This window comes from Sparus aurata, chromosome 19 (genome assembly GCF_900880675.1).
Source record: "Sparus aurata chromosome 19, fSpaAur1.1, whole genome shotgun sequence".
Taxonomy (NCBI): Eukaryota; Metazoa; Chordata; class Actinopteri; order Spariformes; family Sparidae; genus Sparus; species Sparus aurata.
Genome location: NC_044205.1, coordinates 13,330,587 through 13,347,870, shown reverse-complemented (window position 1 = coordinate 13,347,870; position 17,284 = coordinate 13,330,587). Strand labels below are relative to the sequence as shown.

At 41.0% G+C, this 17,284-nt stretch overlaps 2 protein-coding genes across 2 annotated transcripts; one reads left to right on the top strand and one right to left on the bottom strand.

Annotated features, from left to right (window-relative positions):
* Positions 1 to 876: 876 nt before the first annotated feature.
* Positions 877 to 7,379, top strand: pkia (cAMP-dependent protein kinase inhibitor alpha). Its single transcript, XM_030397482.1, has 3 exons — positions 877 to 1,006; positions 3,355 to 3,554; positions 4,068 to 7,379. The coding sequence occupies exons 2-3, from the start codon at positions 3,404 to 3,406 to the stop codon at positions 4,142 to 4,144; spliced, it is 228 nt and encodes a 75-aa protein (XP_030253342.1). The 5' UTR covers positions 877 to 1,006; positions 3,355 to 3,403; the 3' UTR covers positions 4,145 to 7,379.
* On the bottom strand, positions 6,493 to 13,379 carry bco1 (beta-carotene oxygenase 1). Its single transcript, XM_030397479.1, has 11 exons — positions 13,276 to 13,379; positions 13,048 to 13,176; positions 12,750 to 12,879; positions 12,236 to 12,383; positions 11,982 to 12,132; positions 11,375 to 11,595; positions 11,002 to 11,253; positions 10,808 to 10,913; positions 10,166 to 10,260; positions 8,220 to 8,331; positions 6,493 to 7,988 (listed from the first exon to the last, which is right to left on the bottom strand). Exons 1-11 carry the CDS (start codon positions 13,337 to 13,339, stop codon positions 7,840 to 7,842), a joined length of 1,557 nt encoding a protein of 518 aa, XP_030253339.1. The 5' UTR covers positions 13,340 to 13,379; the 3' UTR covers positions 6,493 to 7,839.
* Positions 13,380 to 17,284: the final 3,905 nt, after the last annotated feature.

Here is a 17,284-nt window from a genome sequence, read left to right as displayed (position 1 = left end):
TTTTTTACATATGAAACAGAAAACAAACACATTATACCCTACTTATGATGGTATTATTCAGCTTAGCAAAGTCAGTATGTATACCTTCCGCCCGCAATACAAGGTGAAGCCAATCGGATTAAGCCTATTACTTACTTTACTTTAACCTGTTACTTTCTATGTACGCTTTGACAAAAATTCAACTGGAGTGTGCCCCCTTGTTGCCTTTGTTTGCCCAAACACTAGCCCAGAGGAAGTTCCCAGTTTGGCATATTGAGCAAATGTGTCTTCTGAATGGACTAATTCAGAGCCAGATGCTACGAGACCACAGTGAATGTGGGAATGGATAGCCTCTTTGCCTTCATCACAACAAGATCACTGTTCTCACACTGACTGTGATCTCTCTCTCTCTCTCTCTCTCTCTCTCTCTCTCTCTCCCTCTCTCTCTCTCTCTCTCACACACACACACACACACACACACACACACACACACACACACACACACACACAAAAACAAACAGTGTAGACATATACAACAACTGCCCTGTCTGTTCATCTGACCTTTTAGCTTTCATTGAAAATTGTTAGGGTAGTATTCCTTCTGGGTTTATCTGAATGAGGAAGCTCGTTTTAAACTTCTTATTTAACAGTAACTTTTTCTCCAAACACGTGATTGGTAGCTTTACTACAATAAAATCAGAAAAGCCTGTTATCTTTCTTATATGCAAATTGTGGCACTACAACTAATAGTTGGCACTACAATATATATTTTTTATATTATCAGAATAAATAAATCAACAACTGAATAAGTACATAGTTAATTCCAAATGCTTAGCGTCACACTGTATTACTTCACAAATAAGGGCTTTATTTTGAAATGTGTACGCGGAAGCTGTAGTAGCCTATTCTGGCGTTAGCTTGACTTGGGTAAATCCTCTTTCGTGAGTGCAACGAGGAATACCGAAGTGCCATTCAAGCTGATGTGATTGACCCCTGCGAATATACGGAAGCTCTTTAACCCAAACAGGTACCCCGTTGATTATGATAATAACTGTAGGACTTCTGGTAGCATAATTTCTGTGCAACGATAATGATTTCCAGTGCAGGCTGCGTTTACTGGCACTGACTGAGCTCTGTGGGGGTCTGTCAAGAGAGAGAGAGAGAGAGGCATGCAGTATGGCTGTTGATTTGTTATTGCAATCAGTGTGAACACGTTGATCCTCCTGCACCATTAATGCCATGTCTTAAAGAAGAGACTGGGTCTTTACTGTGTCAACAAAAGAAAATTATCAGAGGACTCCACTGAGCACGACTATATACTGCCCTTAATAGCTGATAAATGCAAGAGGACATCAATTATTAAGACTATTCTTTCATAAAGGTTTTCAATGGACTAATGACAGCTCATACAGGCACAAGGCAAGGGCATCTGATAAATTGCTTACCTAATCCTGTTATAATCCTATAGCCCATAGATGTAATAGGATGCTGTGGAAATGACACAAATCACAACACTCACATATAAATTGTTCTGAAGTACTGTTAATATTATATTTAAATATATTTTTTGTACTCTTTCTAAATGGATATGAAGGAGTTTTTTTTGTGTGTGTGTGTGTGTGTGTGTGTGTGTGTGTGTGTGTGTGTATGTGTGTGTGTGCATTAGAGGGAAACAGAGAGGGTGTTGGGCATCCTTCCCAGTTACGCCCAGGCCACCTAGAATAACACTGGCATAAGTTCACTGGACTCCATTCCTGCACTCCTCTCACCACTGCCACACTCACCGCTAATTTTCTGTTTGGCAACACAACAAATCGTATGGTTGCAGAGCAGGAGCGGCCTAGTTTGTTTTTTTTTTCTTTTCACTTTTTTTTTATATTATTGACAGAGAGGGCAGAGCTCCCTGGCCTGATGTATTATTCAGCGATGTGATCATTTGTTTGCTTTGCAGTCTGTGTGCTAGATGTTTTGTTGTTTAGGCCAGCTGAGCTCTGATTCCCACATGGGAGCAAAGCCACAAGGACAGCTCGAGCATGCCTCTACAAGAGCAGGACATGTACTCACACATGCAAACACACACACTGACACAAACATGCACACACGCACTGCTGATGTTCCACATCATGGGTGCAACAGTGTGATTAAATTATGTAAACAGTTGAATGAATATGTCATAGAACATGAGCACAGGAAACGCATGTCCAGAATTTTCTGTCACTTTCAGTTGCAAATGTTAAATATAAAAGATTTTGTGCCTCATATGTCTGTTGACACACTAATTTGAGTGCTTGTAAGGGCACTTATTATGCAGATCTTCCTAATATTTTCCATCCCAGCAACACATTATTGACGATGACTCAGTGTCACTGTTTGACTCTGAGGTGATAATACTCATTCCACGTTTTCATATTCCAGAACAGTCATCTTGTGTTTCTGTTCCCCCATGTTGAGTCTGACAATCGTGCATGGACAACATCTGTTGGGTCTTGCCCGTCTTGACACCATTTTGAGAATGACAGCTGAGTGGGAGCGTGCTCAGATAATGACAGAGCCAAAAAGAGTCCAAAAATAGCCACGGTCAATCACAGTTTACACGGCTCTGGAAATAACCACAGATGCATGTGGGAGCTGAGGTCATTTTTTAAAAAATGTATCTTTTTTTACAAAATTCCCTGTAAAATCCCCCAAGTTTAAACTTTGGAGTTTCGGGGAGGCTTGTTTTCTTTGTATTCTTCTACATGATACAGGTGCACATATTTAAAATGGATAAAGCTTGAGAAAAAAAAAATCTTTGACTGATGGATTTTAATTAGTGAAAATGGGGCAGGGAAGCCAGAACCTGTTCAGTGCTGAAGGGCAGATTGATACAGGGCGTTAAATGTCAACAGAGGGGTTTAACCTAAATCTCTGCAGCAACACAGCTCTGATCATGCTCCATGCTTGCTCCAAGTGGGATGACATTTGAATACAGCACTGTCCTCCCTTTTGCCATAATTACCCCTTTGAGTGTGTGTTTTTTGGCTGCTGTATTGCATCAGTTCAAGAACACCCTCATTTGTGCTTTCATTCCGTTGCCCAGTAGTCCTCCTGCAGAATTTTATTTCCTCCGTGTCACTGGTGTCGCCTGTACCCTAGACTGAGATTAAAATAGATTAATCAGGGATTAGGTCATAAGATAAGAGGAGGGAGGGATGTATTGAATGAGTGCATGTGTCACTTTCTTCACGTCAACACAAACCGCGGATGCATCCATGTGTCTGAAGCTGCCTTGGACAAGTCGCACAAATTCTCAGCGTTTCTGTTATTTTCCTTAAAAGAAAATGTGGCGAATGTGTTCATTTGTGTCCATGTGTGTCTGTGTGCACTTGTGGAAAGTGTGCGCCGCTGTGTGTGCCAGGCCCTGCTATGGTGAGGTGTGTTAGCGATGACGGATGTGGAGGCGACCTATGAGGACTTCATCGCCTCTCGACGGTCCGGCCGCAGGAACGCCATCCATGACATCCAAGCAGCCGCTGGAGGGCAGGGGCCAGCTGACCTGTCACAGAGCCTGGCGCAGCTCAACATCAACAAGTCAGGTGAGGGCCCTCAAGGTAATAGCAGCACATATTTTCACAGTGTCCACGGCAAACAGCAAAATATTGTCTGGCGTCTACATCTATGTGGACTATGGAGTGTGGACGGACAGTGGAAAGTGCAGTGTCTTTTGTAATACTACCAACAGGGGATGCCAAACTCAGAAAGTTTTCAATTCTGCATGTAGTTACTTTAAAACGACTGAAATGACTGAAAATGAAACTTCACTCAAAAATGTGTTTTCCTTAATATCACTTCACTTCGCTGTCACTTCAGAGTCATGTACGTGCACTAAAAGGAGACTCATTTTTTATAAACTGATATTTTTATTTCTCTAAAAAACATGTCTTGAAACCTTTAGCTTATGATTCTTCTTCTTCTACCTTGGTGACTTCTGTCCCTGCTGTCTTCCTGGTGACCTACTCACTGAATCAACCGTCCACTTTTGCATTGCTGACTTGGTACTCAGTAACTTGTGCATTAATCTGACTGTTTGCCTCTCTCTTTTATGCCAGGTGATGAGACTGAAGACGCTGAGAAGAGCCAGGACTCCCCAGCTGAAGAAAAGGAGACTCAAGCTGAGGGCAGCTAAGCAGCAACGGGCTGCTGACATTTGGGAACTCAAACAGCCCCTTCTTCTCATCCACCTGATCCCTGAATGCTAGGCCTCTCTGACTGGCCGGTTAAATCTAATCACTGTGAACAGACACAGCAAAATCCACTCCTGCCACCATCCAGCCATCAGGAAGTCATCCCTATGGCAACCGCAGGGCAGTTTCCCTTCTGCACTTGGGGTTGTTCCAATTTCCTTAAAAAGCCTCCTTTTCTCGCTGCCTTTCCGTCATGGCTGCTGAAGCGGGATTGGATGTGATGCACGATGAACGCAGCGTGACGTCAACAACCACAACCAGCCTTGTATGACTGACAGTGGTCCTTGAGAGGAAAGGAGAGGAGGGAAAAGAGGCCGCTCAGGGTTTTTGGGGCAAGCTTAAGTGTATCCACTGAATTAAAATTTTGTCTCCCCCCACCACCACCTTCGCCTTGAATCAATCTCCACTGATGTGGCTGAAACTCTTCCAGGGAACTGTGGACAGTGATTGGATACCTACTCTTCCTCTGCTCCTCTTACATCAATCAGTGCTCCCTTTTTCTCAGTATCCCCTTTGGATCTTGCTCTATCCATCTATTGGATTTTGTGTGAGCTTGCTGGACATTATCTCAAAACCGCACTCGAGTGTTTTTATCGTGATGCTGAAAATCTGGGGGGAGGGTCGCGTTGTATGTTTTGTTTATACTGTCAGGTGACATATGGTAGATTTGCTTGGTACTGCTTGATATACAACGTGAGCATTTTGTAAGTTTGTATGTAGCAAGTCATTAAACTAAAATAATAATGTAAACCTTCATTATGAGGTTGATCTTGCAGTTTTTCAGGAACTATATCTGTTTGGTTATATTATCGTATATCATATTTAAAGGTGCAATATGTAAAACGTTTAGTTCAAAACATTCAAAAATGAATTTCATTCAATAGAATGATCTCTATCTGGTGTGTAGAAGAGATATCTATGAAGATTAGTATGCTAACCAACTAGCCACATGTCTGACAACCTATTTGGCCCAAATCTCCTGTGCAAGCTGTGTAAACACCCACACTACTCTCATGGGCCAGCTAGCTGCACGGCTAACTGAGCTAACAAGCTAACAAGTTACTCTGCTGATATGCTGCCCCTGTTTGAGTTGAAGGTGTCGATTTTTTTTTTTTTTTTACATATTTCACCTTTAAACATTACACTCGTCTGCAGCTGGCAATATGTGAAAGTCTTGAGCCTTATTAGAGTGTGATGGAGAGACGGACGCTGGAGTGTGTGTGTGTATGTGTGTGCGCATGTATGAGGATATGGTTCAAATGTGAATCGGTTTACAGCGGATATTGAGATAAATAATTGATTTCCTGCTGGAAATGAGGAAAGTTTCAGGACTGATTGCGCTCAAGTACATTAGTGTGTTATTTATTACGTATTTATGATATCTTTTCATATTAGAGGTATGTTTATATCTCTCTGTGTTTTGTGGTGTCCGTGAGAATGACTGTTGCTAGGATTGTACAGACTGCTCATGACTTTTGCATTTCCCATTTCTCTCGTCAGTCAACCTTTCATTTTTAAACCACCCCTCTACTATGATGGTTGCTATAATACACTGCCTGTTCCTGTCGTACCAGTCAAATGTATGGAAATGTTCTCTAAAACTGGGACAACCTAGGATTCATATAACACTGGCACAATGGCGCACTGAAAGTAAAGGTGTCATGGGCTTTTCTACATTGTATTTAGAGGTCCAGAGGAGCCCATACATTGAATCAGGTATCAGTGTGATTTAATGACCGGTGCTGTTGCACTGCAGGCACCTAGAGCTCCCACGATCACGTTGTATCTTCTGCGTAGTTACTTCCCGCAGCTTCTTCATGAGTCATGTCACCCTGTTGTCAATGACTTTACTATACAATGTCCCCATATTAAGTTTTTGTAACCTTTGTAAGTGTTGATGCGCAATTAAACCTCACCTGTGAAAAATGAAATCGAGTCAGGACATGCATGGTGTTCTGTGGACAGAGGAGAGGGCTTAGTAAGATCATTGTCTCCCTCTAGTGGAAATGTTCCACTAAATGTTAAAATCTATTTACTGTTAGTTAATAGATACTGTTAGGTAATTCCTGCTGTGTACTCTCTGGTGGGATATATACTGTGAATGTTGACCCATGTGATAGGATTGGAGCTCTACAATCATGGCTCATATTTTAAAGTATAACTAGTACAAAACAAGCTTACCCATTTAAAGGTACAATGAGGATAACTCATTTCCTAGCATGTAGGGCAGCCTATCTGGCCTTACATCATGCTTTAGACACTGGAAGGGAAACTTCGAGGGCGCTTTATATGAATCAGAATCAGGTTTATTGCCACATGGAATTTGACCTACTGTTTTGGTGCAGGACAGTTAACATCCCACGATGCAAAATTGCTCTGGCAGGGTCACAAGCCATATAACCCACCTGCACTCTACCCATCTATATGACGTGGGTTCAGTTTTAGTGGAGTTGTCCTTTAAAGAACCCTGCCACTCTCAATTTCTTCATTTACCTCTAAATAATCTGTCCTCTAAAGTATCGCCTCCAACATGGAACGGACAAGTTAGGGACAGCTATGGTCATACAGCTGAGATATGCCAATGTCATGGGCTATATGTGTCCCATGTTCTGGCTACCAGATCTAGACCACCTGTGGACTGTGAATCCATTGCTCACTGCCAAATGTAAGTAGGTTGTGTGGCTTGTCAGTGGGCCAGAGCAATTTTGCCATGTGGGAGAGCGAGTTAAACATTTGGGATAGAAAATGAAAAAACAAGTAAAGAATTCAAAACTGACAGTGAAGTATGATCAAAGAAATACATAAAATATACCTAATCTCCTGTACTGTGTTTTAGCAATGACCTCCAAGTTGTTCTGACTGCACCAGGTCACCACTGATATATTCACATCTGTAGTGAGCAAATGACGAATACATTATTCTAATCATTCTATAAATCTGATTTTTTTTTAAGCCTTTCCTGATTAAAATAGATACTGTGGAGTATTGGCCTATTTGATGTAATTGATAGTATATAGTTCATGTGTGTAATTGTATAGTCCTTCATCACAAAGCTCACAAAGCTGTAATGTGCCGAAGATAAAGCAGGAGCGGATCAAATGGACTTTGCGTAAGAGTGAACTTACTTATATATACAGGCTAAGAGTGATAAGAGGACACAAGTGTTCACGTGCTTAACCAACAGATGATAAAATGTACTGAAAGACACGCTTACAGAAAATAACCATGATTGCTTATCTAAACTCCTTTTGTGTCACCCTGGCTAACTCTAGAACTGGTATACATCTTCAGCTTGAATTTCTTTTCTTTCTTTTTTTGTTTTTTTAATGAAAAGGAGGTGCACAGCTACAATAATGTCCAAAGCAGTACAATAGAATAATGGAGACTAGATAACAGTGATATATATATATATACAAGCTTAAGCAACATTTTGATACATATGAAATCAATAAATCTGCAATGCGTCTTAATAAACATCCCAAGAAAAATTTGTTACAATACGATCACTATGAAAGAGACAAGGAGACATGCGTGAATCCACGCACGCCCTCATCGTGCTTTTGTCTAAAACTGTTGAAACAGCACCACGTGCCAGACAGTACAGTTTTTTGGGAGATTGTTACGTACATGCGACTGGCTAATTTCCTTGTGGGATAAAAAATCCATGCACGCCATTTTGCAGCTCAGCGTTAATGTATGCTCGTCCTACTTCTTTAAATGTTCGGCCATCAAGAACCACGATGAAACCAGGCTGACCTGGGTTGACAACTGTCGCGAGCACCACGCCTGCAAATAGAAAAGGGACAAGGTTATTGTTAGAGTGCAAAGTAAAGTCACATCACATCACTGCAGGTTGTCAGGTCAACTTCTCCCTAAAAACGTAACATACTGTCTTATCATTAAAGATGTATTCAATCAAAGGGGTCTTATCTTTTAAGCCAGGTATTCCTGTGAGTTTGTACCCTAGCTGATATATAGCATCGTACATGCACTATGCACATCACACAGTATTCTCACCATCGTCCTCTGACTCTCCATTTGGTTTGGGGATGAACACAGGCTCTGATGGCCAGCAGTTGTCCTCACTCCAGTAAACCCTTTCCTTGGTTTCTGTGTCCAACTTTGCAACCTACAGTAACCAAAAAGATAGAAATGTTTAAACTTAGATCGTACAAACAGGTCATAACAAAGCATTAAGGGTCCCATCTTGTAGAAAGTGAGTTTTCCATGTCTTTTTGCTTATATAGCAGGTGCTATATAAACACTTTATAGGTATCATCACACTCAGTCCATGGAGAAACGCACACAGCCTCATTCAGAAGCTGTACTTTTAAATGCCGCGCCAAGACTTCTGTAAGGTTCTTATGTCCCAACTAAAGAGTCGCCGCCCTCTGCCATGCCCAAGCACAGCCTCGGTTGCAAAAACACCAACAGAGCTGATGCAACAGATGGTAGGTGCTGCCTGCTCAGGCTTGTGAGAGCTGACCAATCAAAACAGGCTGACCTTTTCAGAAAGGGGGCCTTAAAGAGACAGTAATGTTCAGACAAATTAGTCTTTTGAACAGTAAGGCATGTAAAGATTATTGAGCTGCTGACCAAAGTAAAAACTAATATGGATTCTGGATTTCATTCAAGACCAAATCATTTTCTCCCACTGGTCTTATTTTTCGTTTACATCAACAGCACCTTAAAGATCTTATCCTGTAGACGTCAATTGCCTGTGCAGTAAATTCAGTGATCTGCCAGCCATAGACTTGGAATAAAGTTATAAAGTTGTAAAACAGTCTTGCCAGTCAGCTGTGTAGAATCAGGAACTGCTGCCAACTCTTTTCCTAGTATTACATTGGGTCAGCTTCACAGATCATTTTATCAAGGAATTCTTAATCAGCAAGATCCCAGTGCTTCCCAGTACCACTTAAAGTTGTCAATCAATATAAGCTGCACATCTTTGAAAAGACACACACACACAGGCACAGGGATAACAAGCAGACTCCACACTTTGCTAAATTTAATCATCAAATGACTGCTGTTTTACTTTTTCAGCACATTTGATCACATTTCAGTCATATTCATGTTCCTCATTGTTGCTGTCGAAAGGAGAAGTATAATAAGTAGTGGCTGACATTATGTCACCAATGTCACAATATTTTAGTTCAAATGTTTGTTGGGAGTAAAGTCAAGGTGTCCCCTCAAGTAGGATTGATTACATTTAATTTGTCGTTGAGGAAACAACAATAAACGTGCTCTAGGTCAGGTCTGACGTAAATGTGCAAGGTCTCATCTTCCTGAAGGAAATCCTAGCAGGAACTTTCCTCAGCATGATATTTACCTTTTCCTTTTAGTCATCCTGCCTTTTACTCACCTGGGTATAAAACTGCGTAAAGCCAACATCCAAACACCATTAAACATTTCAAAGCTCTCTTATGTTGTCAGGATTCTGCGTTAAGCGGGAATGAAAAACAAAATATAATTGTTTAAACCAAGATGTTTCCTTTTTCCTTCCTTTTTGCGGACACTTAACATCTGGACCGGATGTCATGAGATGCAGAGGAAGCTCTCTTTCAAAGTAAAAGAGCTTTGTTGCTCTTAAGTCTCACTTAACTTATCGCTTCTTTGAATTGTTTCAGCTCCCTAAATGTATAAGTGCACCCCATGGAAAGGATGTGTGGGTATTAGAGCCAGAGCCATAAATGGATTGTTGGTGCAATTAGTAATTCCGACATTAACAAAGTGTCCTTCTGTTTTGCCAACTGGTAATTCTCAGTTCTGCAATTTGCTTTCGACCTCTGTAAAAAAAAAACAATGCAACCAGGAACATCTGTTTCCCAATAGCCCTGCATCTGAACTATCTGCTCTTCAACAGCCTGCACGTTTCGGTTTTCCCTTGGCTAACAACCATAATGAGACTGTCAGAAATCACAAGAGGGATGTTCCCACCAATTTAAAACAATAGGTAATGTTACCATTTGTGACAATGCAGAGTCCTCCACACCGCACCCGTAGACAAACCGGTGCTTCTTGCCGTTGAAGTCATAATTTATTCTGGGTAATTCGAAACCTGATGGAAATTTAAAAAAAAGACAGTATTTTTTATGTGCACAAACAAATCAAATACTCTTAAAGGTGCAATGTTGGTTGACAATAAAATTATTGACAGAATGATATCCATGTATTGTATTGCACATCATGTTAGCATGCTAACCAGCTAGCCACAACCTGTCCCTGTCCAAATATTCTGTATTAGCAGTGTAAAGACCTGCACTTCTCCAGCACTCTGAACTCCCAGTCCAGACTGGTAGCTGTACGGCTAACTGAGCTAACTAGTTAACGGCACCTACAGTTGGCAGCATTTAGCATTTAACCATGATATGCTGTGTCCTCTTTGTTTTGAGTGTGAATATCAGTTTATACATCTCTGAATGTAGTTGCTTGTTAGCTGAGTTAGCCAGGCAGCTAGCTGGACTTCCAAGGGAGTGTTGAAATTTACACCACTTACACAAGAGCTTTGGACCGGTGGGAGAAGGAGGTTTTCAGGCCTGTGGTTAGCTGGTTAGCATGCTAACTTCAGTAGATATGTCTTCCTGTTTGAGTGGCATTGGTTTTACCTTCACAGAGCACCTCGGCCTGGCACCGCAGTTTGCCTTCTTTCTCCTTCACAGCACTGGCTGTTGTGTATTTGAGTTTCACCAGGTCCTCTCCAACAGCAATGCCCTACAGACAAAAAATGAAATATTAAGCATTAAAGGGGAAAATCTTCTTGAATTTCAAGATGAATAAATTAAATAAAAAAAAAACCTACCTTGTCTGATTGGATGGGAAGCACAAATCTTTTGTAGCCTGGTTTAGAGTAGGCATCGTCTTGTGTGTTTTTATTCAGTTTGCTCAGGAAGAACATATCATAAACGCCTTTATCTTTGTAGGCGATGACATCGAAGACCACATGACCGTCTTCCTCAAAGGCATTCACGTGATGGTAGACGACCATTGATCCAGTGTAGTACTTTGTCTCGACCTCTTTGCCCGTCCTTCTGTCAATCAGGTGGATCAGAGTCTGTCGAAGAAACAAAACATTTAGATGACAGCACAGTGATACACTAGGAGCAGAATTTAAAATCTACAGTCCATCACATTAGTAGACTCAGAAACAGACACAGACAGCAGTGACCCCTCACATCTTCATCAGGGCAGTATTTCATGCAGCTCGCCCAGTTGACACCCCTCATGTACGCAGTGGCCATCTTGAGGATGTCCAGTTTCAACGGCTGCTCGATGAAGATGAAGTAGTTGTCAGTCATGCCGAAGCTGTGGTAGTAGCTGGGCGTGAGCAGCGAGCGGCAGGGGACGGAGCAGACCACCTCTGCATTCTTCAGCACAGGCACATTCTTGCCTTCGTCTGAAGGTTTAAAGAAAACAACAACAGAAGACATCAGTTAAAGAAAAAAACACTTATTTTGCCAAAGCATTTCATCAATATTTTTAATAGTTTTAAAAATGCATTAAAAGGTTCGGTTAATCATATTTACAGGGCATTCTGTTCCTCTATAAAAAAAACTTTGACTATTTAAAACCTAAAAGGTAATGCAACATGTGTCGGTGTCTGAAAGTATACGGTTATGAAGATGCATTTAAATATTTCTATTCATTTTCACAGAATGAACCAATCGACCCAGGCACATGACCCGCCCTCTGGTTCTCCTGTGCTGTGTATTCTACAAGGTACAGCTGATTGGACAAGAGAGCTCTCATGGGACAAAGTAGAGCATGTCATGGGGTTTATACCTTTCTCTGCAACAGCAGGGACTTTGAACAGCATGTATTTCGTCTTGCCCTTCTCTGCTATTGAAGTTCCCATGTTGTAGGCATTGCCCTCTTTGTCATAGTGTGGATGGGATGAAGCCAGGTTTACCGGCAGATACTTCAAGTAGTCCACCTGTGTGAAACAATTCAGCAACTTGTGAGTTCTTAAATGAAAATTTTTCATTTGGATCGTGTGTCAATAGGGAGATCAGTTCAAGAGTGACAGATGACGTTACCTTGTCCTGAGTTTCCAGGGTCACAGGATCAATTTTGCGGATGTAGTTGGTTTCAGAGGTGGCAAAATAGTCGTTCCCGTATTTCATGAAATTGCTCGCCCCGTTGTCGGTGAAGTCAGGCACCGTGTGGTTGAGAAAGGTTATGGCCCTGAGAAGAAAACAGTTTCAGGAGTAAGCAAACAGCTCGACTTGCTCACAGTCGGAGTCCCTTAGAAATGTGTGGGTCATTTGTAAAGCCACGGCAGCCAGGAAGGTAAACAGCAGGGGTGTCTCCATCACAAAAGACTAATTATGCTAATACCGGAACACCTAGAAGAACTTGTTGTAATGTTGATTGACTGTAACATTTTGTTCTTGGAAAGAGCTGTCATTCAAGTATTGCAACTCTAAGCTTGCACATAAATAAACTGACACTACTACAGTAATTAAATAAGAGGAAAAAAACAATCTTAAACAACATATATTAATATATAATATAAAAGAGCTGGTCTGATTAAGTGAAGAGCATGCATACTTGAAAATGAAGTTCTTGCTTGGGTCTGGGTATGCCATTGTCCCCATCTCCGACACCACTATCCTGTTGGCAGCCATGTTAGCCATATAGGTGTCACTTCTAAGAAATCTGCTCCTGTGGGTCACTTCACCTGTAAAGACAAACAAAACTCTTTACATTTCTTGACATATGATTTTTCTTTGTATAAGTTTGCCTTTTCAGCATGCTGTGTTCACTGACACTGTTACAGACCCAGTGTTGAACAGTCAGTTTCCTTATTTTTGTGAGAAAAGTTAGAGGTTAGAAATACAAAACCAACCGTCTTTAAAGTTGAAGCTGTGCATGATGGCCATCCCATCGAACCAGTGGTCGTAGCTGGTGTCCCCGACTGAAAAGATGCCAGGGCCATTACGCAGCAGTGTGCCTTGTAGCCAGCTAGGAATATTCCCTATGTGAGAAGAAACACAGAAAAACCATAAAACACACAGCTATGTCATCAAGTCAGTGCATTTTCTTGTTCATTCAATAAAGTTCAAACTCATCCTACCTTTTACATCTGCCTTAGAGGGCTCCGGCCTCTCCTCTGCATTCTTGGAAAAGTCCATGGCCATGTATGCAGACCAAGTAGTGAGGAACAAGCAGAGGTGTCTGAATAAATAGTGCAGGCTGACAACAGTGGAAACCACTCCCCTTAAAGTTCTTCTGTTTCTTAGAGAGGGAAGGGGGAGGGTAAGAGGGTAGTTAGAATCTTATCTCTCACATTAACATATCTCTCTGAACATAGAGGTGACTGTTCTCTGTGAAGATTTCACTGAATATATGCAGCCCAGCTCAGTTCAAAGAAAAAGGTTCAACTTTGAAAGTCTTAATCTAAGTCATCTACTGACTGATAATTTCTTATCCGTTGCAAGGTTACTTGGAAATTTTATTTATTCAGAAGAGGAAAACTGACCTTTCCCCAAGATCACGTTTTATATGTGCCATCTTACGAAAAATGGGATCAGCTTCCGTCTGTTCTCCTAAACTACGCTCCAGATCTGACATCTTTCTGAGCAAGCAAAAGACAACATGTGAGATTCATCAAACTGGTCATGTATGATGGTGATAAACGTATTGGTTTGCCCCGGAAAAATGCAGAGCTTCTACAAGCCTCCATGAATTTACTTGTGCATGGCAACAGAAAAAATATGTTCCATTTCATATCAAACGACATCTGTAATACATGCTGGTCTGAATTAAGGGGCTACATGGCTTGACGCCACCATCTGTACTTTCTCCTGTGTGTTTTATTTAGTTTTTTGCTTTCCACTCATCAGATTTCATTGCTTTTTATTGTGGCCCTTGTCTGGTGGTGGGGATCACACTGAATTATTTTGTTTTTATCTATATTATCCTAGTTTAGATATTTTAATGATTTGCTCGCCCTAAAGAGTGTTTCTTTGCTTGGAAAGTATTGGGGGTCTGGAGCAACGACAATGGCTTCTGATTGTCTGCGTATAGCTGAAGAAAGTTTTGAGAGAGCCAGTTTCTTACATTGTATGGTCACCAATTCTGCTGTGTCGTTGGAATCAAATGAGAAATCAATTTGGGAGTCGTCTGCGTAAAAATGGAATCTATGGTTGCCTACAAAAGATCTGACCTAGCTGTAGCATATAAATGGAGAATATTAATGTGCCAATGACTCAGCCTTGAGGTATGCCACAAGAAAAAATGAGAGGTGGAAGATGTAAAATCACCAATGGCCACAGATTTTTCTATGCAATCAGTTGGTATAAAACCAATCAAAAACTGTACCCATTATGCCAACCTAATGCGTAGGACACTGATCACTGTGAAGGTTATGGCCAGGCATTCATCACTTAGGCCTACAGGACATAATCCCCATTGAGGTGCATAAGATCCACCTGAAAGATTCTGGAAGGCAAGTGTGAGCATAACTTTTTGCTGGAATGCTGGAAATCTGTGTTATAACATTTTGTATAATGTGTGAAAAAGTGTTGGCCCCCTTCCTGATTTCTTATCTTTTTTGCATGTTTGTCACACTTAAACATTTCAGATCAAACTAATTTAAATATTAGTCAAAGTTAACAAAACTTAACACAAAATGCAGTTTTTCAATGAAGGTTTTTAATATTAAAAGGGGGAAAAAGAATCAAAACCTACATGGCCCTGTGTGAAAAATTGATTGCCCCCTAAACCTAATAACTAGTTGGGCTACCCTTAGCAGCAACAACTGCAATCAAGCGGTTGCGATAACTTGCAATGAGTCTTTCACAGCGCTATGGAGGAATTTTGGCTCACTCATCTTTGTAGAATTGTTGTAATTCAGCCACATTGGAGGGTTTTCGAGCATGATACACCTTTTTAAGGTCATGCCACAGCATCTTAATAGGATTCAGGTCAGGACGTTGAATAGGCCACTCCAAAGTCTTCATTTTGTTTTTCTTCAGCCATTCAGAGGTGGACTTGCTGGTGTGTTTTGGATCATTGTCCTGCTGCAGAACCCAAGTTCGCTTCAGCTTGCGGTCACGAACAGATGGCTGGACATTCTCCTTCAGGATTTTTTGGTAGACAGCAGAATTCATGGTTCCAGTTACCAAAGCAAGTCTTCCAGGTCCTGAAGCAGCAAAACAGCCCCAGCCCATCACACTACCACCACCATATTTTACTGCTGGTATGATTTTCTTTTTTCTGAAACGCTGTGTTACTTTTACGCCAGATGTACAACTTTTGACTTGTCAAAAAGTCTTGGGGATCATCAAGATGTTTTCAGGCAAAACTGAGACAAGCTTTTATATTCTTTTTGCTCAGCAGTGGTTTTCATCTTGGAACTCTGCCATGCAGGCCATTTTTGCCCAGTCTCTTTCTTATGGTAAAATCATAATCGCTGACAGTTCTTTGGATGTTGTATTGGAGTCTTTTGTGACCTGTTGGATGAGTCGTTGCTCTTGGGGTAATTTTGGTAGGCCGGCCACTCCTGGGAAGGTTCACCACTGTTTTAATAATGGCTCTCACTGTGATTTGCTGGTGTCACAAAGCTTTAGAAATGGCTTTAAAACCTTTTCCAGACTGATAGATCCCAATCACTTTCCTTCTCATTTGTTCCGGAATGTCTTTGGATCTCGGCATGATGTTTAACTTCTGAGGATCTCTTGGTCTACATCACTCAGTCAGTCAGGTCCTATTTAAGTGATTTCTTGATTGAGAACAGGTGTGAAGGTAATCAGGCCTGTGTGTGGCTAGAGAAATTGAACTCACCTGTGATAAACCTAGATAAGTTATGTTTTAACAGGGGGGCAAACGCTTTCTCCCCTTCATAATAAAAACCTTCATTTAAAAACTGCAATTTTGTGTTTTCTTGTGTTATCTATGTCATGTATTTATATTTGTTTGATGATCTGAAACACTTAAGTGTGACAAACATGCAAAAGAAAAACAAGAAATCAGGAAGGGGGCCAACACTTTTCACAACACTGTACATTGTCAAATTCAACCTTTGAACCTTTGAACTACTTTTGCTTTGTGTTTACCTCTTCCAGCACCTTTGGCTTCTCTGACTACATTTCATGATGTGCAATTCACTTTTATTGATGTGTATCAGTTTCTTGAGTTGAGTAACACTGCCCAGATATAGTGTAATTGAACAGCCTGGTTATACACAACATGAAAACAAAAATTGGAACTGATTAGAGTCATATTCCTGCCAGGAGTTTCATTGTGAGTTCATTGTGAGCTTAGATCTCAAGCAATTTCTTTTATCTGGTAATTGAGGTTTTAATGTTACTTTAACTTACATCACTGGATAGCATGCTAATCTAATGTAACCCTCTGCTTTTTATCCTTCACTATCAAGTACAGGTGTTTTATTGTGCTGAGTTATTTTTCTTGGAAGGATGTGCGATGGTAACGTAGCAGTGCCAGGGTAGAGTCTGTTTGTTTCCCAGAATAACCTGCACAACCTCCACTGTATCTGTCCTGAGATGGCCGGAGGCAATTTGCAGGTTACATCTCACCTCTTATCTTAAATCTTGTCAGTGTTGCTCTGATGGTCTAGTTTTCTTATCAATGCCAAACAAGTTCCATGAAATCATCCTCAAGCCTTGACCATAGCAGCAGCACTTTGCAGAACTCAAATCTCCACCCACTCAACTATCAAGACATGGCACTGACAGATATGTGAGAATTTCACTAAACATTAATTTCTTCAGTGTCATTAACAACTTGTTTCACAACGAGGGATGCTCCCCTTTTTTTTATGACTGCTGCAGTGACATGTTGCTTCAAAACCTTACTGAGATTGTTTGAAATAATAATCAATACCTGACTGTTGCAATGAGAGCAGGTCAGTCCCAGACATGTCCCTCTTAGGCTTGATGAAAAAAGTTACGGTCTTGTCTTGTTCCACGATCAAAAGCTACGCGCGGTGTCAAAAGTCGTGTGTTATGTCCACTGACAACTTTTTCAGCTTGAGATCAACAAGGGAAACATAATCCCTAGTGGAGGGGAAAACATATAAGTGTGGTGCCACAAAGTATTAACAGATAATATTTCAATTA